We start from the raw sequence: 27,441 nt of genomic DNA on the forward strand, positions 1-27,441 counted from the left end.
GGCACCGAGGGGAGCCAGTCCCCTGCCTTCCAGCCTACATCTTCCCTGCCATGTTCATCCTGGGGCCCACGGCCAGTGTGGGGGGGGTGTGCGCGCGAGCTGCCCTGGTAACCGTAGGTGCTGTTTATCGAGTGCCAGGCACAAGATAATCTCGTGTAGCGTCACCTGTTCCATTTTTAAGATGTAGTAACTGAGGCCGCACTAGTTAACCCCTGCCGAGGTCACCTGGTTAGCTCTCGGGTGGAGGGGTGGGGAAGGGACCAGACCTGTGCTGTCCTCAGACTCTAAGACAGCTCCCCTGCCTGTCCTGCCCTGGCCTTGGCAGGATGCAGTAAGAGGCAGGGCAGGGAGCGGCAGCTCATCCAAGCCACCTGCAACCCTCCCATCTCCCCTGCTCTGCTGCTTCCCAGGCTCGCAGGGGCCGGGCTGTGACGCTGACGGATGCTGACAGGGTGCTTTGCCTGGGCTGCCCGCCCGTCTGCCGGGAGCTCTCCCTACCTTATCTCTCCCCGTGAATCACCTCCTTCCCCCTCACCCCCGCGTCCTCCTCTCACCCCCAGTACCAATGCAGGGACAGTGGCCCCTCGCACTCCCTGGGATGGGGATCCCGCTGTCCAGCTGCCTGGACAAGACACTGGCCCCCTGCCCACCAGGGCGCCTGGGCTGGGACTGGTGGTGCTGAGTCAGGGCGGCCCAGCCCACTGCCTCCTCAGCCTGACCTGTCGTCAGCACAGCGGGCCGACCCTGGGGCAGGGAAGTGACACAACACACATTCAGCCCGTCCCGCCGGGAGCGGCTGGGTTCCCGTCAAGGCTAACGCTGAGTCCCCTTATTTCCCAGGAGATTAGAATGGGACTAATGGGCCACAGTGCCAGGAGCCAGGGGTGCTGGGGTCAGGTCCCTGCTCTGCCTCCACGGCTGTGTGACCTGGCACAAGCCCCGGTCATCCCATCTGTAAAATGGGTATAGGCATTGAAGCCTCTTAAGGATCCCTTCAGCTCTGACACCCTGCTGCCCTGTCCTTCTGGACTCCTCTGGGACAAAGACCAGTGGGTCCAGGGTCCAACTCCACCGGCTGGGTGGCCCTGAGCAGGCCCCAGAGATGGAAGGTCATCTGCTTGCCCCTCCCCCAGCCCCCGGGAGCCAGTGATTTATCCAGGGAAAACCTGCCGTGGGGTTCCAACTGCATACCAGAGGCCGGGCCTGTAGCATCACGCCTAGGCTGCTGCAGCCTCTGCAAGACAGGGGTGAGGCTGGACTGGGTTGGGCTGGGACTGGGGAGGGCCTGCCTCGGCCAGAAAAGGGGGTAGATGCTCTAGCAAGTTGTTCATGCAGGAGATGCTAAGCAACCCCCCCAGGACCCCTTCACCGGGGACCCCAGGGGCGGGGGTGGATCGTGTGCGCGTGAGGAAACGGGGGGAGCACGAAGGAGAGTGAGTGGTGAAGGCTGGACCAGAACCCGGATCTCGTGCCTGCCAGGCCAGGGGCACTAAGTTTCTTGCCCAGGGCCACACAGCAGGAAGGGACTGGAAGCAGGTTCCACAATGCCCGACTGACCCCACGTCTCTCCTGTCAGGCCCCTGCCTTCCCGCACTGCAGTCCTGGCTCACGGCTTGGCCCCAGGAGAATAAAAGAGCTTAATGAGGCACTTATTAAATACCAGCTGTGCATCAGGTGCTGAGCGGGCACTTTATCTGCCTGGATCCTCCCAGCTCCATGGTGTAGGTACCGTCCCTTCCGTGCGGATGAGGAAACTGAGGCTTAGAGGGGCTCACAGAGGGCAAATAACCTGTCACCGAGCCGATCACTGGAGGAGCTGGCCCAGAGCCCAGCTCTGAGGTCTCTGAGCCCCCGTTTCTCTGGAGAAGCGGCGCCTTGGATGTTCTTTCTGAGCCCTGCCCGTCTTGGGAGCCCTGGAGCCTTGCTGCGGGCCCCCAGCTTGACTCAGGGCAGTAAAAGCATTTTCACGAGGCTCCTAGACTCTGGGCTCCGGCAGGGGCACAAATCTGACCACACCAAGGCCTGGTGAGCACAGGGTGATGGGGCGCCAAGTCCCCTGGGACCGGGAGGGGGGCTCTTGCTGTCCCCAAGCAGGCGGTACCAGCACAGCCTCGACGCCGGGAGAGGCCCCAGGGGCGGCCCAGTGGGCTGTTCCCAGGGACACACTGGAGCCCAGAGGGGCAGCGCCCGCCCAGCCTCATGCAGCGGGTCTGGGGAGCACTTCCCAGCCCGGGGCCCCACCTGCCAGGTGGCGAACCGTCTGATAACATAATCCCAGGGGTCGGCTCCCGTCCTCTCCCAAGGCTTCCTACCAGCCGTGTTTGCGTCTTAATTGAGTCTGGGGAGTCAGGAGCGGCTCTGCCAGCAAGGAGGGCTGGCACCTCTGGGCTGGGTGCACGCCAGGCTCCTGGGGCGCCCGGGCACTAGCCCCACCCCGGCCGGCACTGCCCTCCCTCCCACGACCCCGGGAGGCAGGGCCTGTCGTCACACTCGTGTCACCGATGATGATACCGAGGTTCAAAGTGGGCCAGGGCCTGCTGAAGGTCACACCAGAGTCTTGGGTGGCAGGTCTAGACTGAGCTCCTGGTCTCCTTGGTCCGGCAGGCTCGCCCTGCAGCCGAGGGTCCTCCCCCGGGACCAGCAGAGGCGGGCAGTCCTCTCAGAGGCCCCTGGTTCACCCGGCCCCTTGCCGCATGACCTCGGGCCTCACGTTCCTCATTTGTAAAATGGGGATTGGGCACTTGTCTTAATTAAGGCAATAACAGTCATGAGAATGCTCAGCGCGGGGCAGGACCGCGCCCTATTGGGACCACGCCCCACGCCCAGGCAGGCCCAGCTGGTGGGCCGCACCAGCCTTCTTCGTGAGGTCCCGGTGATCCCCAGGCTCACGCCCTTCCCGGATTAAATGTCACGTGGGGCGGTGGTGGGAAGACAGTCTTTGGTATCACAGGACCCCGGCCTGAGCCCCAGCCACGTTGCCCAAGTTAGCCACTCCGCCTCTCTGACCCTCTGTCCTTTCCTCCTCAGTGCCACGTGATGCCAACACCTGCCCCAAAGTTGCGGCAGGGTTTACATGGAAAAAAAGCGTGGTGTCTGGCACGGGTTCAGTTCTCTTCCCTCTGCCCCCATCCATAGCCCCGTCCTGACAGCCTCTCCCTGGGAGTAGTCTGGCTGGAGAAGTGGTGAGCCCCCCATCCTGGAGGGGTTCAAGCAGGGGCTCGGGGGAACGCAGCAGAGAGAACGTGGGGCTCCAATGACCCAGGAGCCTCTGCCCTGCCGGGCTGGCTCTGTGACCTCGGGCAAGTTCTCTCCAGGCCAGTCCCTGGGGGTTTATGATGCTCCATGACCCCACAGCGTCTGTTGCTCTTGGATCCTGGAGAAGCTGAGCTTTTAACCATTTTCGAATTTGTGATTCTGCGATTTTCCAGTTTGAAAATCCTTGGCTTGTGCCATCCTCTGAGACTGTGGGGTGGTCTGGATCCTGTGCCTGGGAGCTTGGAGGACTCCGAGGCCCCTGGGGGCTGGCAGGAAGAGGGAGGGGCTTCTCTTGTCTCATCCGCCGGGCACAGCCCTGGTCAGCTGACCCCCATGCTCTGCGGCCTCTGGTCTCTGCAGCATTCCTGAGCTGTGGTGAGGAGGCTGCCGTGTATCTGGGGAAGGCCAGAGACTCCGGGCAGGGCCAACGCCACTGGGCTGGGTGGGACCCGCTTGCGCTTCTTGACCCCTTCCCACTGCGGCTCCTTTAATTGGCCTTAATGAGGCTTCTGTCTTAGCGCAGAGGGAAGGTGCCAGAGCTGATGACTGTCAGGGGGGTGGGACTGCAGTTCTTCCAATCTAACTCCCCCGTGACTGAGGAGAAGGGAGGTAGGTGCTTTGCCACGGACCCCGCCGCCCGTAAGGTGGGGCAGAGCCCCGGGCACTGACTCTCCGGGCAGTGCTGATGGCCAGGGCTTAGTTTCAGGACCCAGGACGGGCTCTGGGAGGTGGTGGGTGGAGTCACAGCGAGAACCCCCTCCAAGAGAGGAGCCCAGGAACAGGAGGCCTCTGCCACCAGCGGATTGTGGGAGGGTGACCGCCCCCCCCCACCGGAAAAGGGACAGCTGTACGAGCGTCAGCAAGCTGGTCCTGGCTTGGGTCGGCATGGTTACCACGAACACAGACTCCCTCCCCGTCTACCCGGGGGGCTGGGGCTCCCAGGAGGCCTCCTCCCCAGGCCTTTCAGGTCCTGCTAGCACCAGGGTGGGGTGGGGAGTGGGGCCATGTCTCCGTGTGGGAAACTGAGGCACAGCAGCCAGGTCTGCCCAGCCCTGCTGCTGGGGGAGGGGGCGGGGGGCAGGAGGGGTGCTCTCCCTGTCTCTGCTGCACACCCCAGTGAGCGAGGGGCAGCCTGAGCCTCGCTGCACCCTGGGGGCAGGTGCAGCCCCTGGGGCCTCAGCCCCTCTGTCTGTGCAGGGGTGGTGACAACTCCAGTGCAGGTCGGCCTGTGTAAATTCTCTCAGCATTTGTGTCCCTGAGGAAGTCCTTATTTTCGTCTTTGGTTTTGAAAGCTATTTTCACTGGGTAGGGAATTCTGGGTTAATCGTTTCTCCGTTTAGTTGCTCCGGTGTCCTCTGGCTTGTGTTGATTCTGAGACGTCTGCTTATCTTTGTTCCTCAATATTCGATGATCTTTTCCCTTCTGGCTGCTTTTAAGATTTTCTCTTTGTCACTGATTTTAAGTGATGTGATTATGATGTGCCGTGGTCTGTTTTCTTCATGTCTCCTCTGCTTGGAATTCATCGAATGTCCTGGACTTGGGGATGAACAGTTTCCATCAAATGTGGAAATGTTATGGCCATTTTTTTTCAAATGTTTTTCTGTCCCCTCTCCCCCACCCTCTGCCTCAGGACCTTCTGAGACTCCAGTTACACATACTCTAGACCTGTGAAGTTGACCCAAGTTCACTGATGCTCTGGTCTTGGTTGTTCAGTCTTTTTTTCTCTGTGTGTCATTTTGGATCATTTCTACTGATAGGTCTTCAGGTTCACTAATCTTTTCTTCTATAGTGTCTAATCTGCTATTAATCCCATCCAATGTATTTGTCATCTTAAATGCTGAATTGTTTCACTTCTTGAGTTTCAATTTGGTGTTTGTTTTAAAAAATCTTCCATGTCTCCAAGTAACTTTTTGAACATATAGAATACAGTTATAACTGTTTACCCTTCTTTGTCTGACAGTTCTAACATCTGTATCCATTCTGGGTCCACTTTGGTAGACTTTTTTCCTCATGTGGATCATTGATTTCCTGTTTCTTTGTGTGTCTGGTAATTTTTGATTGGATACCAGACATGATGAAAATTTTATGTGTGGGAGTTTTGTTTTTTCCTTTAAACATTTTGGAGCTTTGTTCTGGGATGCAGTTCTTGGAAACAATGTAACACTTTTGAGGCTTGCTGTTAAGCTTTATTAGGTGGGACCAAAGCCTATTTGGTTCAGGGTAGGAGTTGGCAAACGATGGACCAAATCTGGTCTATGCCTGCTTTTGTAAAGAATGGAATGGAGATGTATGCATTTGTTTATTAGCTGTCTGTGGCTGTTTTCAGAGTTGAGGGGTGTGTCAGAGACATGTGGCCTGCAAAGCCTGAGACATTTGCTCTCTGGCCTTTATAGAAGAAGCTCACTGGCCCCTGGTCCAGGGCCTGTTTGCCCACCGTGTAGGTCGTATCCTTCTGAGGATCCTCCTGTGTGCCCTGAGTGTTCGAGGGGCCTGCGCGCTGGCCGCGGGGACGTAAACGACTCCTGGTCCTGTGTGAGCGTCGGCCGTTGTTCCCGCTGCTCCTTTCCAGCGGGCCTGTCCCAGCCTCGGTGGTTTCTTCCTGTTCGTGTGCTGCTCGGTCTCCAGCTGAAGCCTCAAGAGGCAGCTCCCTGTAGGTCTCTGGTCTTTGCTCTGTGCAGCCCTTTTCTCTTCTCTGTCCTGAAAATTCTGGCTGCCAGGCTCTGAGCAAACCTCGTCTCCTCAACTCAGGGAGCCCACTGGACCCGGCCGTGGCCTGGAGATGGCTGGGGCAGTCCTACAGCTGACCTCGCTCGTCTGCCTTCTGCCAGGGGTCATTGCACTTGCTGTGCTGCCTGTTGGCCGTGGCTTCATAGATTCTGCCTGGTGTTTATTGCTAAGGCAGGTGGGTAAGTGTAGGCTCCGTTATCCCGTCACGGCTGGAAGTGGAACCCCAGCTCTTGAAGGCACTGTCCCCACCTTAGGACAGTGTGCAGCATGCCCTATGTGTTCCTGTGCGTCACTGCCCTCCAGCTGGCACAGAGGGAAGCAGGAGACGCTGAGCTGATGACCCCCGGCCTGTCCACCCCGAAGGCTCTGGGGGTCAGTGAGGAGGCAGGAAAGCCACCGCTGCTGTCTGCTGAGCGCGGCTCCCGGGAGGGCAGTCTGGAGCCCATGCTGCCACCGTCGTCCTGTGTCCATCTGAGCCTTAGGGTCAGACAGACCCAGAGATGCGGACCCACTTCCTGCTTTTCCAGGTGGTGAAAGTGGCCCAGTGAGTGCCAGGGACTTGCCTGCTGTGCACTGTGTCTGCGGTGACCTCTGGGCTCCAGGGCGGGTGGGGTGTGTCTCTCTCCCCTTCCGCTGCGGAGCACTGTGAGGGGAGAGACCCCGGCCGGCTCCCTCTGGGCCTCCTGCAGGCATCTCCGTGGCCTTGGAGGGTGGGGCAGGCAGGACAGGTACAGAGGGAAACTGCCCACGCCGACCTGGGTCTCAGGGTCCGGGCCTTGGGGAGACGGCATGCCACTCGGTGGGTTGCTGCCGTTTTTCCAGAAACACAGACGCGGCACTTGCTCGTGGCAGCATTTGAGTCAGGGTTTGGAGGATGGGAAGGAGTTACTGGCGTGGAGGAGGAGACGAAGGCGCCCGGCCAGGAGGACTGTGTGTGCGGCTGAGGCGGGGTGTGGGATGTGTAGGGAGGGGCCGTAGGGTCAGAGCCCCTGTGGGGTCAGGGCCACCGGGGCGAGATGCTGCTGCAGATGCTGGGCCCGTGGCCAGCGGTCTTCCAGCTGCGTGCAGACCCCTGGCCACCTCACCCCTGCGCCTCGTCCCCCAGCCCTGCTCTACCCACTGGTCCTGTGAGTACGCGTCTGCTCCAGCACGGATTCTGTGGTCATGGGGGGGGGGGGGTGCCTCTAAAGCGGCTGTAGGGGCGCCGGAAGCCTCAGGCTGAGCGTCAGCCTGGCGAGGCGGGAGCCCCGGGTTGGTGGTGCAGAGGGAGGTGGGGCGTGGTGGTCAGAACTGCCTCTCCCAGACCCCTAGACACAGCCAGGTGCTCCAGCGGCCCAGACAGGCTGTGCGGGGCACCCGGGCAGGGCACACAGACTCAGGGTTCCCTTGGCAGGGACAGCCTTGGGTATCACGTCCGCCTTCCTCCCCATTTCACAGATGAGAAAACCGAGACCCAGAGAGGATGCAGCTCACCCAAAGCCTGGAGCCCGGAGCTCCAACTCTGTCCTTGCCTGGGCCCCCCACTCTGGCGCCCCTGACCCCTCCACCAGCACCAGCAGCAGGTGTTACAGGGCTTCAGGCTGTGTCTGCTGGGGCGGCAGCCACAGGTGGGGGGGTGCTGCCCCATGCGCTGGAGCCCCCCAGGAAGCCCCTGGGTGATGGAGGTGCGCGTGGCGGGGCATCACCACGAGTCCCGTCACCTCACTGCCATCACCTGGGGCCGGTCCCCTCCCCTCTCTGTGCCAGCGTCTGCATCTCTCACGGTGGGGGGGGGGTGTCCACCATCCCAAGGAGATTTGGGGGATTCTGGAACCATCAGCGGGAGGACCGGTGGGAGGCCGCGAGGAGGCCGCAGAGCAGCCCCGGCTGCACAGAGCGAGGCGGGGGTTGGGGACCCAGGCAGGAGGCAGGGTGCAGAGGCCGCGGAGCTGTTGGCGGCGGCGGGGGGGGGGGGGAGGGAGGTGCGGGCGCCGCTGGAGGGGCACGTTTTGGGGGCCTGCGCATCCAGCACACCCCCGAGGGACACACGGGGAGGCCTTTGGGTCCAAGGCACGTTGAGCTCAGTGCCGACGCCAGTCCCTGCCTGGGCCCCTCTGCTCCGGCGCCACCCGGCCCCGCGCTGTAGGCCCCCTCCCAGCACGGCCGCCCTCCCATAGCCCCCCCACCCTGCTGCTCTCTGCGGTGAGAACCAGGAGGGTTGTCGCGGGTGTGTGGCCCCTCCTGGTTCTCTGGCTGCACCTTTGAGAGGGCTTTCACGTCAGTCACGCACAGGGACCACTGGACTCCCTCCTTCCCTCGGGAACCGGGCTGGGGGGCTGGTGCTGTGACGCCGGGCCTGGAGTTCGGGACACACACCTGCCTGCCGCCCCGCCCCTGGGAACCGGGCATTTGGTCCGGGCACTCACACGGACAGAGCTGGTTCCTGCGGTGACGAGGAGAGGGCCTCAGGCTGCCCGCCTCTTGCCCGGTGCGGTCTCCTGACCCACACGGGATGGGGACATCCCCAGATGCCAGCCTCCCCGCCGTCTTTCCCGTAGTCTTGGCCCTGGCCTTGCCCGGGGCCTCCGCGGGATACGTGTGGGCTGGCGTTGTCCTCCGGGCGGGACTAGTGTCTTTGTGCTCAAACCGCGGATGTGTGAGCTGGACAGACCACAGGAGCGGGCCAGGCAGACACCCCATTTGGCAGATGGGGAAAGTGAGGGTCTAGGAGGGGCTGTGGCTTGTCCCAGGCCATTTGGCACATTCTGAGTTGACAAGCACTCCCAAGGCTGCCTTAGGCCGGGCCACGCGCTGGGCCAGGGCGGGGGTGCTGTCTTTGACGACCTTGCGGAGTCACGGGCGAGCGGGGCCACCCAAACAGGTAATTAGGCAAGGGAGTGAATCCCTCCGTGCCTCAGTGTCCTCGTCTGTAAAATGGGAGTAATAACCGGTGCCTCGCAGCGTTTTTGAGGACTGGATGAGGTGGCGGTTGTCGGGCGGAAGGCTCTGCGGGTGGGGCGCAGGGCCCTGGGTTCTAGCCTGGAGTCTCTGGCCCCAGGGATAGGCACGCAGGGCTCGAGGCCTCTGAGAGACCCTGTGGCCCCCGTGGACAAGCCGCGGGGGCCCCCCTGGGAGCACCAAGCCCCCTCCTGCCCCAGCTCAGCTGGCACCTGTACAAGCCCTCCTTTGACCCTCAGCAACGAGCCCAATGCCTGGGACCCTGTGGGGCTCCACCGTGGGGGGCAGGCCCCGGCAGACCCAGCCCAACGATGGGCGGCCTGGGCTGGGCACCCTGCCTGCCTGGGCGCCGCAGGGAAGGCTCACGTGGGGTGGGTCTCGCTGGGTCACGTCCCCCAGCCTGGGCCCCGTCCCCCAGCCTGGGCCCAGGGCAAGTCCCCATCTGCCATGGTGGGCAGAGCCTGGAACCAGGCCTGCTCCCATGAGAAGCGTGTCGGCTGAGCCGTCTCCAGGCTGGCACGTGAGGCTGTGGCCTGCAGGAGGGCTGGAGTGGCTGTGGGCTTGTGAGGTCCAGACAAGAGGGTCCCTGCTGTCACCCCTCCCCTACCTCGGGGTCCCGTCACCCTCGACCGGTGGAGCCCAAGGGCGTTGTGAGCCCACCAGCTCTGATACTGTGTCTCATCTGTCCTCTCGTCCACCACCTCAAGCAAGCCCTGGCCTTCGCACATGTCCTGGGACATGGAGCTCACTGCCTCGCAAGACCCGGCCGATTTGGGGCCAGAGAGCGCACCCCCTGCCCTAGTGCTGCCGTCCACCTCCCCGCGGCCCCTCTGCCACCGCAGCCGCTGCACAGACTGTACCTGCTCCCCCTGCCCTGCCTGAAACCTCCCTCAGAGACTCAGACAGCGAGCTATTTTTCCCCAGGGGCCAGAGAAGACCCTGGGCCTCACCACCGGGGAGCCCTGGCTGGTCCCACATGAGAAAGTTGGGCCTGGAAAAGCGAGGTGTCTGCTGAGGGTCACGCACAGACCCCGTCCGTGGAGGGCAGGGCAGGGAGGAACCCCAGGAGTACCGGCTTTGGTGCCAGATGGGTGACCGGCGCCAGCAGGGGGCCGGGGCCCGGGAGGAGCCCAGAGGGGCCTGCAGGGGCCAGCTGGGGGAGCTCACGGGAGTGTGCAGGCTCGTTCCCGGCAAGCCCCAGGCCACCCGCCAGGGCACACTCCTGGCAGGGGTGGGGGTAACCCTGGCTCCCTGGCGGGCCTGGGTAGGTTCTAGCCTGACTGTCCCCCGCTTGCTGTGTGGCCCAGCGCACGACCCCTACCCGCCTCTCTGGGTAAGGCTCCTCTAGGGGGTTCTCAGACCCAGGATGGGGCCCTGGCGCCGGCTTTGGCGGGTGGGAGGGCTGGACGTCTGTTCGGGTCAGCAGCGTTGGGCCCTGGTCTGCTGTGTTCCCCTGTGCTGCCCAGTGGGACGGGGAGGGGAGGGGAGGAGCGACACTGAGGGCCAGGGCCTGCCGGCCACTGAGCCCTGCCAGGCCCCAGCGCCCGCTGACTACCCCACTCCCTGGCCCTGTGCTACGTGTGCCCCTTCCCTCCTCGTGCCTTGGCTCAGGCCAGGGCCCTTGCCCGCCAGGCCTGGGCATATCACTGCCCGTGCTAGGCAGTGGCTGGGCTGGGCTGGGGTAGATGTACTCTGACCTCTGGGGCCCCACCCTGAGCCAGTGCACAGGCTGAGGGCAGCTGTTGTGGCCCAGGTGTGGTCAGATGACAAGAAGAGCACATGCAGCGGTCTGGGGTGTGTCCAAACCAGAGGAGAGGGGGCAGCGAGGGAGCCTGTCCAGGGACCCAGGGGTGACCTCGGTGGGCAGCCCGGCTTCTGCCTTCCTCCCTGCCGTGGACACATCTGGCCCATCTCAGCATCCTGGGGTAGCAGGCGGAGGGCATGGTGTGGCCTGCCCCGCTCGGGAATGCAACCCAGGAATAGAAACAGGGCACCTGGCCAAGCCCTGAGCCCCCGGGAGGGGCGAGGGCTGCCCGGGGGCTGGGGGCGGGGGCAGGCGCTCAGATCTCAGGACGCGTGCACCCTTCCCACTCCTCCCGCGCGCCTCCTGCAGCTTCCCCTACACGTTCCTCGCCTGGGTTTTGTTTTCTGCCTGGGTTTTGTTTTCTGCGGTCTTGTGTTACGGAAACAGCAGCCCGCGAACTGTGCCCCTCTCCATTCCCTGCTGCCGGAGAGTCCAGCCTGCGCCACCCACTGGGCATTTCTACCCTGAGTGTCGATCCTACGCCTGCAGCTTCAGGGCCAGGAGAGCCGGCACTTCCGTCCCAGTCCCGAGGCCGCAGGGAGCAGGGCCAGGGTGGGCACCCGAAGAGGGTGGCGGGCACGGGAGGGCCAGGCGTCCCGGCGAGGCACCTGTCTCCCCGGCCACGTGCCCTGACGGCCCCGGTCTCCCTTCCTGCTCACAGGTGATCGCTGTGGTCATGGACATGTTCACCGATGTGGACATCTTCAAGGACCTGCTGGATGCTAGCTTCAAGAGGAAGGTGGCCGTGTACGTCATCGTGGACGAGAGTAGCGTCAAGCACTTCCTGCACATGTGTGCGCGGGCCCGCATGCACCTGGGGCACCTCAAGGTGAGCCGGTTCCTCATTCAGTCGGTTGACAAACACCTGGAGCGCCTGCCTTGTCGGTCCGGATCTGGGAGCCTAGAGTTCAGTGTCCTAGAGCCGCCCGCCAAGTGGTCACGCGGCCTCTGCCTCAGTGCCCCAAGGGACAGGACACTACCTGTGACCAGGTGCTGAAGCCCACGTGAGGTGCTCCTTCACAGGTGTTTGGAAGCAGCCCGTGCCGCAGTGGTTACCTGTCTTGGCTTGCTCGCCTCCAGTGATAGGGTGTGCAACCCCTGGCTCTGGCAGCAAGCCCCAGCTGGCCAGCTCCAACTCCCAGGAAGTCCTTTCTTGGTTTTAAACCTAAATCTGTTTCTGTATAATGTCCACGCACGGGCTTTAGGATCCGGCTCCAACGGAGGAAGCTCCCTTGGGCTGAGGTCGGGGAGGGTTTCTTTGGTGGCTGCAGAGTTGAAATGGACTTGAGGAGTGAGCAGAGTAGAAAAGGGCTTCCAGAGAGGGACACCGGGGACAGAGGTGGAGTCGTCAGGTTGGGCCTGGGTTCTCAGCATTGCTGTGCTGTGTGTCCTAGAGCACGTCACCTCCCCTCTCTGGACTCCGGGATCTCATTGGTCCAACAGAGGGGCCGAAGACCCGTGTGGCTGGGCTCTTCTGCTCAGACACCCTGGCGTTTGGTGCCTTGCTTGGGGGTGGAGGGAGCCCTCCTTCCGCCCAGCCATTGCTTGTCACCTACTTTGTGCAGCTCACTCCCCAGAGTACAGATCAGTATGCGTAACGACAGCTAATACTTCCACAGCTCCCGTCCCAGGCACGTGACGTGGTTAACTCAGGTACGCTCACGGCAGCCAGTGGGAGGGGGCAGCTGTTCCGCTTTACAGATCAGGGGATGCAGGCACTTGCCAGGTGTCACTCAACGTTAGTAAGCGAGGATAAGGGGGGTGGGGGCCAGCACCGAGCGCTCTGGCTGAGCACGGCGGCCTCCGACGGGTCAGAGTTCCTCAGGGCAACACCAGCCTGGTTAACAAGGGGCTGGGCTCCCGCGCCTGTTAAGTTGTCGGCATTGTCAAGTGATGCCCAGCCCAGCTGAGACCTTTCAAGTGGGTGTGAGCTCTCTGGGCTGCGAGTCTCTGGCTGTTGGGACATTTTTATGTGGCCTCTCTGGTGGGTTGACCCCAAGCCCCGTGCTCGCCCGCTGTGCTGCCCTGCCTACCGTGTAACTAGCACCGAGAGCCAACTCCCGGGGCAGACAGCTCAGGCCGGGAGGCCCAGAGTGTGGAAGAGGCATCTTTTCAAAGGTGACTGCAGGGGCCTCAGCCGTGTGGGCAGCAGATCACAGAAACTCAGGGCTCTCCATCCAGCCCTCTGCCGTGCTCAGGAAGAGGCTGACGGGCCCACTCCCCCTGAGCCCCTGCCCCATGCCCGGTGGGGACCCTGCACACCTCGCGTCCCTCTGCCCACACGCATCCCCCCGCATGCGGACGAAGAGGCAGGGAGGGGGCCTGTCTGTGCTGAGCGGGGATCCAAACCCTGCGTGGCCGCTCCAGAGGCCTCTTCTTAGTGGGGAAACCCAGATGCCAGGCTCCTGGGAGGGTTCCACCAAGTCAGGGCTGAACCTAAAAGCCAGTGACGGGAAGCTGGCACAGACAGGGCCACACACCCTTGGTGCCCGGTGCCCTTGGCTGAGGCCACATCTAACAGCGGGGCCGCCCTGGTGCTGCCCGCACAGGCTTCCTGGCTGCCAACCCCCTGACGCCGGGCCTACCTCTCTGAGCCTCCAGGGCTTTGTGACCACAAGGACACCTCACCAGGTTGTTTGAGGATGAAAGCAGAGGAGACAGTGGCTGTAAAAGTGCCCTGAGCTAAGGAGAGGCACACAGTTGCGGCAATAACAAGAGTTATAAACCCCGGGCCCTGGGCGGAGGGCTTGAAATGAGGCTACAGCTCGGGGCATGGAGGGGGTTTCTGGCCCAGCCTGCCCTTCTCGCCACCTCCCTGCTCTGGTGAAGGTGGCAGGTCCGCAGGGTGAAGTGCCCAGGAGCCTGACGCTGTGGGATGGCCAGGCGTCTTCACGGGAAGGAATGTGTGACCCTGGCCACCTCATTCTCACCTCCGAGCCCGCCCACTCCCAGCCTGGGCAGGTGGCCAGAGGCTCCTGTGGGCCCAGTCCTGGCCAAGTGTCACCTTGTCTAGAGCCTGCCTCCCTGCCTGCAGGCAGGCTGGGCCCAGACCTGTCTCGGGAGCACTTCCTTTGCTGGTAATCCCTGGGCCCGCCCTCGGCGTCCACTGCCCCTGCCCAGCTCTGCAGCAACCTGCCCTCAGGTCGTGTGGGCCCAGGGTGTAGGTTGTGCCTGGTGGGGTCATACTTGTGACCAAGGGGGTGCCGGGCGCCAGGAGCCAGGCCTCGGCCCCAGCTCTGCCCCTGCACTGTAACCTTAGGCAGAGACACTGAGGTTTCTGGGCCTCAGCCTTCTTGTCTGAAAAATGGGAATATCGTCATTTATTTGGCAGGGCTGCCGTGAAGAGTCAAGGAGGCCACGTGGGGGGCAGGGCACTCGGTGACGAGCTCCCTTCCTGTCCTACCTGCGGTTGGGGCAGCTGCGGCCCCTCCCGTGAACCCCCAGCTCTGGTCTGAGTGCCAGGGGGCTTCCCTTCCCTCTCTGAGCAGTGGTCTGGCTGGGGACTCCCCCAGTCTCCCCCTCAGGGCAGCCCCCCAGCCTGAACCCCTGAGCTCACACAACACATTCTGGAAACAGCTGCAGTATCGCTTGGGTCCCTCCCAGTTTCCAGGTGAGGCGGGAAGACAGGCACCAGCACCTCCCCGGCGCGAGGTCCCCAGCCGTCCCGAGCGTCCCCACCTGCCGGCTCAGCTGGGCCCCGACTCCCCCAGGCAGGGAACGTGGGAGTGAGTGCCCGTACTACACACGGGAACGGGCCTTGAGAAGACGACCCAACCCTCATCCCAGGGCCCAGGGCAAGCCACACTTGGGGGTGACACTGGGTGCTGAGGGATGCCCAGGGCCGGTGGGAGCCAGGCCTCGAGGCCCGCAGCTTAGCACGGGACCGGAGCTGTGAGCTGCCTGGCTGATGTGAAAAGCTAGCCTGCTTTGTGCAGCTGAACTGGAAAAACCAGCAGCCACTTGGGCGAAGGCTGGACCCATTGCTGATGAACAAAGAACCCCCAGGCAGTGTGGCCACGGGAAGGCGCTGGGTGAGTGAGGGTGCGCGGATTCCGGCTCATGCTGGACAGGCCAGCACTGGCTCCGTTCTGGTGCCCGGGCCTCCTCCTCCCCCGACCTGCCTTCTCTGAGCCCGGCCTGGCTCTGTAATGGACTCAGGGCACTACTTCTCAACATCTGGCAACGTCCAGAGAGGTTTTTAATGGCCGTGACTACGAAGGTACTACTGGCATCTGGTGGGTGGCGGCCACGGATGCTGTTCACAGCCTGCAGTGCACAGGACGGCCGCTAACAGAGAACCACCTGGCCCAGAACGCCACAGAGCCAAGCGGCCTGGCCCAGGGGGAGAGCCAGGAGTCCCCCAGCCCTGCCCTGTCCCCTGCCCCCAAGGGTGCTTCCCATCTCAGCTTCACAACAGCCCGGGGCAGGCCAGGGTGAGTATTGGTCCCCCCACCCCATTACAGAGAGTGAAACAGGCCCTTTAGAAGAGAGCAGAGGTTGGCTGGCACACGGGGACACGGCTCTCTGTCCCTGACCTGGCGTGATCTTGCTGTCACCGCTCAGGCCTGCTCAGGATGGTCTCTGGGCCTCCCCACTCCTCCTCCGGCCCAGAAGGTGCCAGCAGACCCCTGGAGGGTGAAAGAGCCGCCAGGGTGCAGCTGCAGGCTGTCCTCAGTCCCAGGGGGCCGGACCCTGTCCACTGGGAGGCCCTGGGGCAGGTCACTCCTCTCTCTGCGCCGCCTGACCATTGCATATGGCCGACAATCCTGGCCTCCCCGGGCCTGAGTCCACACCATTCCAGATGTTCTCCTGTCCTCAGTGTCGGTCCCTCATTGGCCCCCCACCAGCCCCCCGAGAGGAAGGGATCACACCCCCGTCCCACTGCACGGCACAGCCCCCTCGTCCCCTCTAGTTTAGGGAGCAGCCGCTGAGTGCTGGGCCCCTTCCCGGCCCCTCCCCCGATGCACTGAGTCTTCACAGCAGCCCTGAAGCTGGGGGTGGGCAGGCCCATTTCACAGACGAGAACCCTGAGGCGTGGGGAGGCCAGGTTGCGTCCATTTGCACCAGGACTGGAGCCGTGTTTGACCAGAGCTCGAGAGCGACCCACCCGCTCCAGTGGGGGCCTGGGCTTGTCCCCCCGGCTCCCGCCAGCCCGGTGTGAGCACAGGAGGCCCCGTGGAGGTGCGGGGTGTGGTGCTGAGGCTAACCCAGCCCTCGTGCCCACCACGGCCTGCCCTGTACACGCTTGGGGCAGAAGCACCCTTGGAGCAGACGAAGCTCTGCCATCCTCCCCAGATGTCCCCTCAGGGGCGATCACTGCGCCCCTCACATGTGAGGACATGAGGCTCCAGAGGGTCTGGGGACTCGCCCAGGGGACCCCACTCGCCCTCCCGCTGCCTGCCGCGTGCTCTGCTTCGGGCGTTCCAGGATCAGAGATAATGCGGCTTTGTGGGATCCGCCACCTCCGCTGGCCCGAGCCCTGGCGCCTGAGACGTTACCTCATCTGGGCCAGGCCCCACGGGGCGGTGCCACCCACGAATAAACAGAAGCTGCAGGGCTGGGCTGCGGTCGGCACAGGTGACAGGGGAAGGCCTCACAGGATCTTTGCTCAGAATTCCGGTCCCCAAGCGTGCTCCGTACTCAGTACAGTCACAGACACTAATTGTCCTGGGCCTCAGCCAGCTTCCTGCTGCGCAGGCTGTGTGCACACAGGCGGCTGGGGGAAGGGCGGGCAGGGGAGCCAGCCTGGGAGCAGAGGCTTCATCTGCCTTCTGGGCCAGGCCCCACGGCCAGGCGGGCATCCGTGGGACCTGCCCCTCATCCTCTGTGGGTACTGCCCTGAGGCTGCCCCAGCTGAAAGGTCCGGGACCCATCACAGACGGGACGGGCGCAGGAGCACCCAGGGCTGTGGGCTGGAGTGGAGATGGCCTCCAGTCCTCTCTTTTCTCCCCTCTGCCCCTGCCCGGACTCAGGCCCACGTCCCTCACGCGCAGAAGCCCTCCCTGTCCTCTTCCTCTGCCCCCTGTGCGTTGCACGCACGTTCCCCGCGGGACGCTGGAACTGGACGGCTCCGACCCCTCACTCCCTGCCCTAAGCCCTCTGTGGCTCCCTGCTGCCCCCGGGCCCCACCAGGCCCCTCAGCGGCCGTAGGGTCTTTCATCGGCATCTGTCTGGGCCCGCTCTGCTGGCTCCTTTGCCCGCCCCCCTCCCCCGAAGCCCTCCCATGTCTGAATCAGGCCTCTGTAGTCCTGGGTCTGGGGTGCTGCGTCCTCTTCCCACCCGACCCGCTCTTCCTTGTCTTTCACACGTCAGCCCAGACGCCAGCCTTCCCGGGAGGCGCCCCACAGCTGGGGTCGTTACTCATCTGCTTCCCTCTCTCCGCCAACGAGGCATCCGCGTCACAGGCATGTCTGTGTCTGCGCTGGGGACCTCGGCAGGGGTCAGTGAACGAGTTAATAAGCTGGGGCCGGTGAGTGGGTGAGGGTCAGGGTTAGGGGATGTCGCAGAAGATGTAACAGACCAGCACCCCCCGTCGGCACGGACCCCTCCGGAGGGAGTGAGGCTCCCGTCACCGGGGCCTACAAGGGGTTTCTGTCCTGGGCAGGCGTCAGATTCACTGGGGCTTGTGTTAAAAATGGAATTCCTGACCCCAGTCCCCCTGAGTCGAACCTGGGGCAGCTGCGAGCTTGCGTTTCTAACACACTGTCTGGGAGGTGCTCGCACCCCCTGAGCCCAAGTCTGCTTCCTGCCCTGAGGGTCTACGCTGGGGTGCCCTCAGCCGTCCCCTCGACTCTTGGGGGTCAACCAGGCTTGCCCCGCCCATCCTGGGGTCCCTCCGCCACAGGCTTTTCCCACCTGCCCCTCCCTCGGAACGAGAAGCTCTCCTGATGAAAGGGGAGCCAGCCCCTGGCCCACACACATCCACAGGCTTGTGCAGAGAGGGAGGGCCCTGATGTCCAGAGAAAGGCAGGAGGGGCCCAGCCTTGACACGGGCCGCGCTGGGTCTGCGTATGACGCCTGGGAGACCCCCTCCGCCTCCTGGCTCTCGGCTCCCCTTCCGTGGTTTCTCAGGGCCTTTCTAGCCTGCTCTTGAGCCAACAGTGCCAGCACAGGGAGGAGGGATGTGGCCATTTCCTGAACTGCTCCTGGGTCCCAGGCAGGGGGCTGGCCCACGGGGAAGTAGGGGAGTTTGCCGGGATCCCTGCCCACAGTGCGCAGGGCTTAGGGGGACAGAGAGACAGCGGTGCAGGGGAGAGGCCCGGCTGGTCACCCGTCCTGGCAAGGCCACCGATCTGCCCAAGTGCAAGACCCAGATTCCCTCAGGGCAGCCCCCTCCCCTTCCCAAGCTGCACAGCCCCCAGCCATCAGGGGGACCTTCCTAAAATGTGTCCGCATCCCCCTCCTGCTCGGGGCCCTGCAGCAGCGTTCTCCAAGCTGGCCCGCACATGGGGCCTGTCCGGCTGGGCTGCCCTGTGGACGCCCTTCAGGCCACACCGAGACCATCCTGCAGCCCTTCATCTCCAGCCCCCGCCCTCCTCCCACCCCTTCCCACCTCGGCGCGTCCCCACGTGCACCGCCCCTTTCCCCAGGCCCCTCGGCGCTCCCCCAAATCCCTCCCTGAGCCCGGGCAGGGTGGTCAGTGCTGGGTCGTGTAACTCCGCCCCCTGTCCCCCGACACAGAATCTCAGGGTGCGGAGCAGCGGAGGGACCGAATTCTTCACGCGGTCAGCCACCAAGTTCAAGGGTGCCCTGGCCCAGAAGTTCATGTTCGTGGATGGAGACCGGGCCATCTGCGGCTCCTACAGGTGACTCTGGCTTTCTGGGGGCTGGGGGAGGGGTGGCTCCAGTTCCCAGCTGGTTTCTGCCCTTAATCCTGCCTTGTGACACCCCGGTTATTCCAGTTCACTGGTCCCCAAACTGCTGAGGTGTGAGTGGGGCTGGGCATGCCCGCACGCTGCCCACCCGTCTCGGAAGCAGGCAGAGCGAGGCTTTTATCCGTGAGACTGTTGTTCCTGCCTCGAGGTGTCAGCAGCCAGAGGCGGGGTGTGGGCCAGGCCGGCTGTGTCCTCCCAGGCCCACAGGGCGGTCACTCGGAGAGCTGCTCTCAGGGAGGGGCCAGGATGAGGACGGTGCGGTCTAGCTCTGCCAGCCCTGCCACACAGGGGGCAGCAAGGCGGGGGCCATCCACGGCCACACGGGGTGGGCACAAGTCACTGTGCCGACGACCCCCGCTGTCCAGGCTGCACACCCGCAAGGAGCTTGCCGCACAGGCGCTGCCCGAGGTCCCACACCAGGCCTGATGCTGGGGCTCGGGCCCCGTCCTCTGCCCCTGCTCGCTTCTCTTTAATCCCTTCTGTGGCCACGGTCTGATGGACGCTGGCCTGTGCGTGCACGCGGGTGGTGGGCTCGGGGCTGGGGGCTGCTCCCTCGTCCCGGGGCCCTGGGCCCTGCGCCTGACCAGGCTGCCGCCCTTTGTTGCAGCTTCACGTGGTCGGCTGCAAGGACGGACAGGAACGTGATCTCCGTGCTGTCGGGCCAGGTGGTGGAGATGTTCGACCGGCAGTTCCAGGAGCTGTACCTCACGTCACACGGCGTCAGCCTCAATGGCATCCCCATGGAGAAGGAGCCCGAGTCCGAGCCCATCGTGCTGCACTCTGTGGTCCCGCAGGTGCCCTCGGGCACCATGGCCAAGAAGCTCGTCAACCCCAAGTACGCGCTGGTCAAGGCCAAGAGCGCTGATGAGATCGCCAAGTTGTCCTCCGAGAAGCAGGAGGCCGCCAGGACCCTGGGGGTGCGGGACACGGCCCTAGCCGAGCTGCCGGGAGGCCTCCCCGAGCCGTCCCTGCCTATCCACCAGGGGCTGCTCAACCTGGAACGGGCCAACATGTTTGAATACCTGCCCACGTGGGTGGAGCCGGACCCGGAGCCCGGCAGCGACATCCTAGGCTACATCAACATCATCGACCCCAACATCTGGAACCCCCAGCCCAGCCAGATGAACCGCATCAAGATCCGGGACACGTCCCAGGCCGGGACCCAGCTGTGGAGGCAGAGCCAAGACTCCAGCCCCGCCCCCCAGCCCAGATCCCCCCAGGATGGGGTCCCAGCCGAGAACAGCCTGCCCCAGTGGGACGCCGAGCCATGTCCTCCTGTGCCCAAGCCCCGGACAGTCCCGGTGGCAGACCTGCTTGCCCAGGAGGGCGGCGGTGTTGGCTGGGCCCTGGAAACCCCAGAGGGGCGGGCACCCCATAACCGGACGGACCACGGTCTCCCCAGGACGGCAGGCCCAGGCCACGCCCCGCTTCAGCGCCAGCTTTCTGTGACCCAGGATGACCCCGAGAGCGGGGGGCCGGTGGTGCCCAATGGGCTAGAGGAGGAGGAGGAGGAGGAGGAGGAAGACGACGATGACTACGTGACCCTCAGTGACCAGGACAGCCTCTCGGGCAGCTCCGGCGGTGGCCCTGGCCCCCGGCGGCCCTCGGTGGCCCCCTCGTCCACGTTGGATGAGCGTTCTGAGGTGACGGAGCGCTCGGCCACCCTCCGGAGGTGCCGCTCAGAGCAGGTGGCCAACGGGCCAGCCCAGCACCCCCGCCGACAGCTGAGCACTCCCCACATGACCCGTGGGACCTTTGGTGGACCCCCGGGTGACTCCTCGTGGGCCCAGGGTCAGGAGAGAGAAGAGGCAGGCGCTCTGAGGAGGATGCAGGCCCCACACCGGGCAGACAAGGAGGCACAGGTGGGTCGGGGTCCCTGTGCACCAGGGTCCTGGGAGCGCCTCCCCCACGCCTGAGCACCCAAAGGGGCGGTCTGCTGGGCAGCTGCCTCCCCAGGTCATTACCCAGCATCCCACAAAGGCAACCCGAGCCAGCTACCAGGAGCCGGAAGGAAACACACTTAACACACCCAGAGGTTTCAGGGGTGTGGTGTTACGTGGGTGGTCTGCTCCCTAGTTTGTGGATGAGGCGATGGCGGCGGCACAGAGATGTTCCTTCACACCCTGAGATCACACAGCAGTAGGCAGTCTTTGCCCGGACCTTATGTCAAGCCACGTCCGCGTCGATCCCTTTGACTGTGGCCCTGGAGACCACTCCCCTCCCCGCTCCCCCAGGCCTGGACACAGCTTGCCTCTGTCCTCGACCTCTCCTCCTGGTGACCTCTGCACCCTGCAGCCAGCCCAGCCCCCAGGGCCCGTCCTACCTGGGAACAGCACGCGGCTGATCATACCCGGCATGATGATCAGGCCCATGGGCAGCATCTTGAGGTAGCTGGCCAGGATGGAGCCCCCCTTGGCGTGGTTCAGGTCCCTTGCGGACAGTGACCGCTGCACGATGACCTGGGGGCAGGGGGAGGGAGTGAGCCCCAGCCTCCTCGGGATTTCTCCCCCGTGGGCCTCAGGGAGCGCGTGAGATAGGCGCTGTCCCACTAGCCCGAGACCAGCCTGAGACAACCGCGCCCACCCTGACACCCAACAGCATCCCTGCCAGTTGTCTGAGCACCTGGGGCCAAGGTTCTCTCCGGGGACTCAGTCTCCCCATCTGTCGAGGAGGGAAGGTGTTGGTCCTGACCAGCCCATCACCCTGGCAATTGTCAGGGCAGGAGGAGACCCTGGGTGGGTCGGTATCAGGGACACCCTCCCCACCTCCTGCACCCTCACGAGAGGCTGGCAGGCTCATGCACGTGCCAAGAGCAGACGCTGGATCCAACTGTGCTGTGTCCCTGGCAGAGGTCCGGAGTTTTAGGACCTGGGTTTGGGGAAGCTTGCGTTTCAGTAATGGAAGGAGCTAGAAGCTGCAGCATGAGGGCAACTCCTCATGTAGCCTCAGGCAGCTCCTACCTGGGTCTCAGTTTCCAGATCTGCAGAATGGGAGGGGGGTAGTCGGAACTGATGGCATCTGAGATCCCTCCCAGTTCTGACACCATGATTCTACTTTTTTTAAAAAAGAATGTGGGACTTTAAACAGCTTTACTGAGACATGATTCACACACAGTTCAGCCACATAAAGTGTGCACCTCCATGGTTTTTAGTATGTTCACAGAGTTGTGCAACCTATAACTTTTAAATACAAGTATTTTTCCTTCGGTGTTCTGCAGTTTAAATCACCTCCTGCAATTCAGAAGTAGGAATTCTTTGTGATTTTAACTTATTTTCCAAACATGCGAGTTTGACAGGGAGCTCCTAGCATTTCCCTCTAGACACACCTCTTGGTGAAACATTAATTACAGGGTGCCAGGGCAGGGCAAGCTCTAAAACACATGTTTCTCTGGTAGAGCAGGCAGGGATGGAGTCATTTTCAAAGCTCTCAGGGTGCAGCCCTGAATTGAATCCACTGGAATATCCCTTGGTGTCCATTGGGAGACTCCACCCTCCCCGGCTCATCCTCCAGCACCTTTTCATCAACGGGAGAAAATAACCTGGGTTTACATCAGAGCAAAGGGGCTGCCAGGGCATTCTGGGAAATAGTGGCTTGTAGCCTGTTCTTCATCAGAGGACCTCAGATGCTTTCTCTATGTGATCTTTTCCATCTTTTCCCAAGGTCTTACCTGGCTGAAGATAGTCAGTACTTAATAGCTGTGGACCTAGTGGGCCATGCTCGATCTAATGTCTGATGCATAGGGAACAGCTAACATCCAGCGGAACAAATGCAGACTCATCACGTCAGGCGTAGGAGTGGAAACAGCCTTTGTTTTAGGAGAAACCTGTTTCCACCACTGTACTCGGACTCCCTCCACTTTCACAAAAGTGGTTTTTGTAAAGGCCAAAAATCGCGAGTGTCCATCTCAGAGGCCCTCAGTGCTCCTTTGTGTTTAGGGTCCTTAAGAGAAACTGTCGTGTGCTTCTTCAGAGGCCCATCTAAATGTCTCAGAGAAAATGAGATGAAAGTTTCTACTCCTGTAAAGGAGCTCTGGATCAGGGGTGATTATCCCTCAAAATTTAGGCTTCGGTGCGGTTTGTCTGTGACATTCACCTCAAGATCCAACAGCGAAGGCACGCCCTTGGAGGTGTGTTCACTCGCACTTACTGTGGAGCGCGGCCCCACAGAGGCTCCCTAGCGCTTGGGTGCTGGCTGGACCGCGTCTAAAAATAGAACTCTGGGACTTCCCTGGTGGTCCAGTGGTTAGGACTCTGTGCTTTCCCTGCCGAGGGCGCGGGTTCAATCCCTCGTCGGGGAACGAAGATTCCACAAGCCCCGTGATGCAGCCCAGGGGGAAAAAAAAAAAAATAGAACTCTGACCTGCCCGGGAAGCCACCCCGTTATGTACAATAAACAGCTCTGAGAGCCGTGCGGGAAGGCTGACGGTTATCTCCAGGAACCGCTCAGGAGGCTGCACGAGCACTGCTGTAACAATCAGCCCCAGGTGGCCAGGACCTAATTAATAACTGACAGCATCTCTAACTTTTGTCCCCTACTCGCTTCCTACCCCCACCAATCACACGGTCGCCCCATCTCAGTCACCACCTCCCGCGTCCCCAGGCTGCGGCCTCCCATCAGGGCCTCCCATCAGAGCCTCTGCAGAGCTCCCCGACTTGTCTGCCTGCCTTTCGGCCTCTGCCAAATGCGAGGGACGGAAGCTGCCTCCCGTTTGCCGTAGCTCAGAATAAACTGCCTTTGCTTTTCTTCAAAAAAAAAAAAAAAAATGACAGGGTGCCAGGGCTGGCGGCGTGGGGTCTGCAGGGCCAGCTGATTCCAATCCACGCCGGCTCCTGTGATGCGCCATAAGTCCTTTCCTCACTTTGGGCCTCAGTCTCCCTGTCTAGACAGTGACGGGGTCAGACGTGCTTCTCTGTAGGCCCTTCCCCTGTGATGTCCTGTGATTACAAGAGCCCAGGGCCGCGCTCCCCACGGGAGAGAAGAGTTTCCCTAAATCCCTGCGCGTCTTCCCTTATTTTACTCCGTGCTCTGGGCGGCCAGCCCCGGGAGGTGGGCGGGACAGCCGTGGTCGCCCCATTCTACAGCTGGAGAAGCTGAGGCTCGGGGCCCCAGCAGGCAAGGCCGGGGCCTCCCCGGCAGCGTCCTCCCGGTGCCTCTCCGCACAGGCCCCGCCGGAGGCCAGCTCCCTCTCCCCGCCCGGCCACTGGACCTCCCCGAACCGCTCTGTCCTTGCCCGCGAGATGGTGACACGACCCCCGACCCGCAGGGTTGCTGCGAATCCTGGATGAGGCCGCGTGTGGACGGCCAAGCCCGTGCCTGGGTGTCTGGCCGCGAGTCACCAAGTTTAGGCGTCCGTCAGGGCCACCTCGGGGTCAGCTACGGCCCGGTGCCACCCAGGAGCATTTGGACCCCTTGGCTGTGAGATGGGGCCAAGAGAGCCCATGGGGACACGGGAGAAGCGAGGTGACGGGGCCCCTGCACTTGACACTGCGCCTGGCCTGCGCAGGAGCCTGGAAAGTGGTGGCCGTCATGAGGACTGAGCCGGCTGCTGCCCGGAAGGCAGCCCGTCTGAAACTGCAGCGGCGGCAGGCGACGAGAGGGGCACCGGCACCACGGGTGCGGGCGGGCCCCAGGGACCCTCTGGTCTGCGCGCCTCCCAGGGGTGTAGACTGAGCGGCTGAGGTCAGGGAGGGGCGTGGCAGCTCCCTGCCCACCGGGCCTCTGCCTCCTGTTTTATTGGATTTGTTGGGTTCTGATCGTCACCTACGCACCGTGGCTGAGCTGGGAGATACTGAGAAGTCTAAAGAAAACGAAAAGCGCCCGTGGCCCCAGCACACACACAGCTGCCGCTCGCCGCTGACCACACCGTGGGTGTCCCGGGGGCTGAGTAGAGTCCTGCCAAGCCCCCAGGACCCAGTGGGTCGGTACCTGCGTGGCAGGGGTTCTGGTCCAAGGCCCAGCAGTCGCCCAGGCAGACCCAGCCTGAGCAGGAGGAGGATGGGGAGGGAAGGCTGAGGCCAGGCGTGGGCCCCCAATGCTGGTGGCACTCTGGACCCCCTTGGGGGTCAGCTGCCTCCTTGTGTGACCTTCTTATCCAGGAGGCAAGCCCAGTCCAGCCCTGACCTCCAGGCCACTCGCTCGGCCTTCGTGTGAGCGCTGACTCACTTGGCCTTCATGGGAAAAGCTCCTGAATGCTGTCCCACCCAGAGACGCCGGTGCCACGCCAGGCCACGCTGAGCGCGGAGGGAACGAGAGGTGCCCTGGGGTGGAGGGGCCCCGGCTGGCCCGCAGGGCGGTCCCGACACCCCCCGCACGCCCTCCACCGCCGGCCTTCCCGCCAGCCCTCGTCCACCCCGGCCGGCGGCCCTCAGCCCTCCCAGGGTGCTAGGCAGACACCTGTGGTGGGCGCAGCCTACAAGGGGCTCTCTGGCACCGTGGCACAGATGGGAAAACTGCGGCCCAGCCTCACGGGTTTCTGGACCCTCCCAACCTAGATCGCTTGCCACTGTCACAGCCCAGGCAGGGTCTCCCGGCCCAGCGAGCGCGCGAGACACCCACGCTCGGCAGACGCAGAGCGCTCCTCGCCGGGCAGGCGCTCCACCCTGGGCCTCGGTGGCCTGGCCTGTGGGCGGGGCCGCCAGGCCTGCCTCGCAGGGATGCTGCCCCCTTCACCCCACCGTGACGGGCTGGCTCTCTCCCGGGTGGGGCCCTCGAGGCCATGGGTCCAGAGGCGAGGACGGTCATCAGGCCCGTGCCCGCTGAGGATCCGGTGCTCACGAGGCCCCTTCCCGCCCAAGGGCCACCTGGAGCTACCCGTGGCCCTCGAGGCAGGCAGGGCGGGGGCATCGTCTGCTTCTGCCCAGAGAGGGAGCAGGGCCGCCTGGTGCCCCCTGGCACGTGCCCAACTTGGGAAGGACTAGAGTCAGACTCCGGAGGAAGACCTGGCCGCCACCCTCGCCAGACACGCGGGCCCAGGTGGAGGCACTGTCTCTGACGTCCCCGTCCGTCCCTCTCACGGAGTATGTGGAGGAGGAGGGCAGGGGCATGGGAAAGAGTGGGCGCTGGCCTTAATGCGACCACGCAGGCAGGACCATCCCCCTAGGACACGTGGGGAAACCGAGGCACGGAGGAGTGGAAGACACTTGTCTAGGACCACCAGTTGGTGAGTGGCAAGGCCAGGAAGCAAACCCAGGTGGGCCGGCTGCAGTCTGCCTGGCAAGGGCCCCTCAGGAAGGGGCAGAGCTGCCCCAGCCCCCGGTCTCACTCGCTCTGCTCTCTCTCTCCCAGGGCCAGCAGTTCCACCACTACGGAGTCCCAAGGGATAAAGATGGCTTCCCGCAGCTGTCGAGGACCCTGGGACCCCCGCGGTACCACCCCGCCGCTGATGGCGCCCAGATCTCCAGCAGGAAAGCGGGCCCGGCTGTGGCAGGCCCCCAGCACTGGCAGGCCAAGGGTGGCCCGGGGCCCTGTGCGCGGCCGGGTCCTGGGACCCCAAGACTGGCCCGAAACGCCAGCCCCCAGGCCGACGGCAGGGCCACCGAGGAGCATCCCAGCCCCCTCGGAATCCCGTACTCCAAACTGTCCCAGTCGAAGCACCTGAAGGCCAGGATGGGTGGCGGCCAGTGGGCTTCATCCAACTCTAAACGGCAGCCCCAGGCCCCCCGGGACTGCAAGGACCCCTAACACCTTTTGCCCGGGCCTGAAGCCACGCCATCCACGGCTTCCACCCCAGCCCGGGCTCACCGTGCAGGTGTTCCCCGGCCGCCCTGACTTCCAGAGCCACCCTGGAAGGCAGGAAGGTAGGGAGGGCGGCGACCTCACCTGGTCGGTGCACCAGTACCAGGTGGCCATGATGGTCAGGCCGAAGGTCATCCCGGTCCACGGGAGGTCCCCCGTGTAGGGGTCTCGGAACATGTGCATGGCGTCTGCCCGCGGCATGTGGCAGGTCGTGTTGGAGATGATCCTGGATGGGACGGCCCGGGCGTAGGCTGCTGCCAGCTGCTCATACCCGCCGATCTGCTCGAAAGCTGGAGGGGGCGGGCGGGACAGGCACGGTTGGTGGCTGGTGGCCGTGACTCCCAGCCCCACTGCCCTCATCTCGCAAGTAACTTCTTGATGCATCAAACTCGACTTTTTCCCACTTCACCTTTTCCAGTGTCTGGAAAGGTATGGAGGTAGAGGGTTTTAAAAAAGGTGAATTCAAAGGACTATTTTATTTGTATTTAAAATAATAATATTAAACGAGCATTCCACACGAGGGCACCCCAGTGTCCTGCCGGCCTCTGGATGCCCACCAGCCTCAGGCGAGGAGCTCTCTGCCAGGCTGTCGACTCAAGGAAGCAAACGTGTCTTTTCTTGGCATTCTAGGACCTTCCTGAGGAATCTGAAGGGCTCACGTCCTGACCCAGGGGCTTCCAAAGGACCTGACTTCGGCAGAGCTGAGAATGGCTGGGGGATGTGGCACTGAGAGGGGACACAGAGTCCCCAGAGGGGCAGGGGCGCCACCAAGGCTACACTGCCAGCCGGCCGGCGCGAGCCAACCACGTTCGCCCCCTCACCGCTCCTGTCTGCCTTGGGGTCTGGGCCCACCCGGGGCTTTTGCTTTGTCTGTGGTCACTGCCCCGCCCCCATCCAGACCAGGCCTGGCTGCCTGGGTGCCTCTCCTGCAGGGGCTCCGGGGACACGGGCCCCTGGTCTGGGAGGAGGCTGGTACACAGAAGGCCGGGCAGCCACAGGCCCCACCCCCCCGCCTTCCCCAGCAGGCAGCCCGCTGCCCGGACTCTGGGCTCCCGGCATCAGTGCCGCCTGTAGCCCAGGCCAGGCCAGGGTGAGTGCTCAGAGCGAACG

The 27,441-nt window shown here is 63.4% G+C and overlaps 3 protein-coding genes across 8 annotated transcripts in view; 2 read left to right on the plus strand and 1 right to left on the minus strand.

Annotated features, from left to right (window-relative positions):
* The window catches only part of FAM83G (family with sequence similarity 83 member G), a 36,417-nt gene extending 10,008 nt beyond the window's left edge, over nt 1-26,409 (plus strand). For 3 of the 5 annotated variants that reach the window (XM_082374072.1, XM_082374073.1, XM_082374074.1), the window contains 4 exons: nt 11,385-11,552; nt 18,404-18,528; nt 19,205-20,459; nt 25,882-26,409. In XM_082374072.1, coding sequence (XP_082230198.1) covers nt 11,385-11,552; nt 18,404-18,528; nt 19,205-20,459; nt 25,882-26,277 — 1,944 coding nt within the window. In that variant the 3' untranslated portion in view covers nt 26,278-26,409. Of the gene's footprint in view, nt 1-11,384; nt 11,553-18,403; nt 18,529-19,204; nt 20,460-22,257; nt 22,505-25,881 lie in introns of those variants that run through there. The other 2 variants (XM_082374076.1, XM_082374075.1) reach the window with 2 other exon arrangements.
* SLC5A10 (solute carrier family 5 member 10) overlaps nt 1-27,441 on the minus strand; it is a 55,141-nt gene that overhangs the window by 18,057 nt on the left and 9,643 nt on the right. For both annotated transcript variants that reach the window (XM_082374108.1, XM_082374107.1), the window contains exons 8-9: nt 26,416-26,621; nt 20,921-21,056 (exon numbers count right to left, since the gene is read on the minus strand). In XM_082374108.1, coding sequence (XP_082230234.1) covers nt 20,921-21,056; nt 26,416-26,621 — 342 coding nt within the window. The remainder of the gene's footprint in view (nt 1-20,920; nt 21,057-26,415; nt 26,622-27,441) is intronic.
* Nucleotides 11,563-18,395, plus strand: LOC309619169 (uncharacterized protein). Its single transcript, XM_082374138.1, has 2 exons — nt 11,563-14,333; nt 14,659-18,395. The coding sequence occupies exon 2, from the start codon at nt 16,063-16,065 to the stop codon at nt 17,194-17,196; it is 1,134 nt and encodes a 377-aa protein (XP_082230264.1). The 5' UTR covers nt 11,563-14,333; nt 14,659-16,062; the 3' UTR covers nt 17,197-18,395.

The sequence above is a fragment of the Balaenoptera borealis genome, assembly GCF_965194805.1.
Source record: "Balaenoptera borealis genome assembly, chromosome: 20".
Taxonomy (NCBI): Eukaryota; Metazoa; Chordata; class Mammalia; order Artiodactyla; family Balaenopteridae; genus Balaenoptera; species Balaenoptera borealis.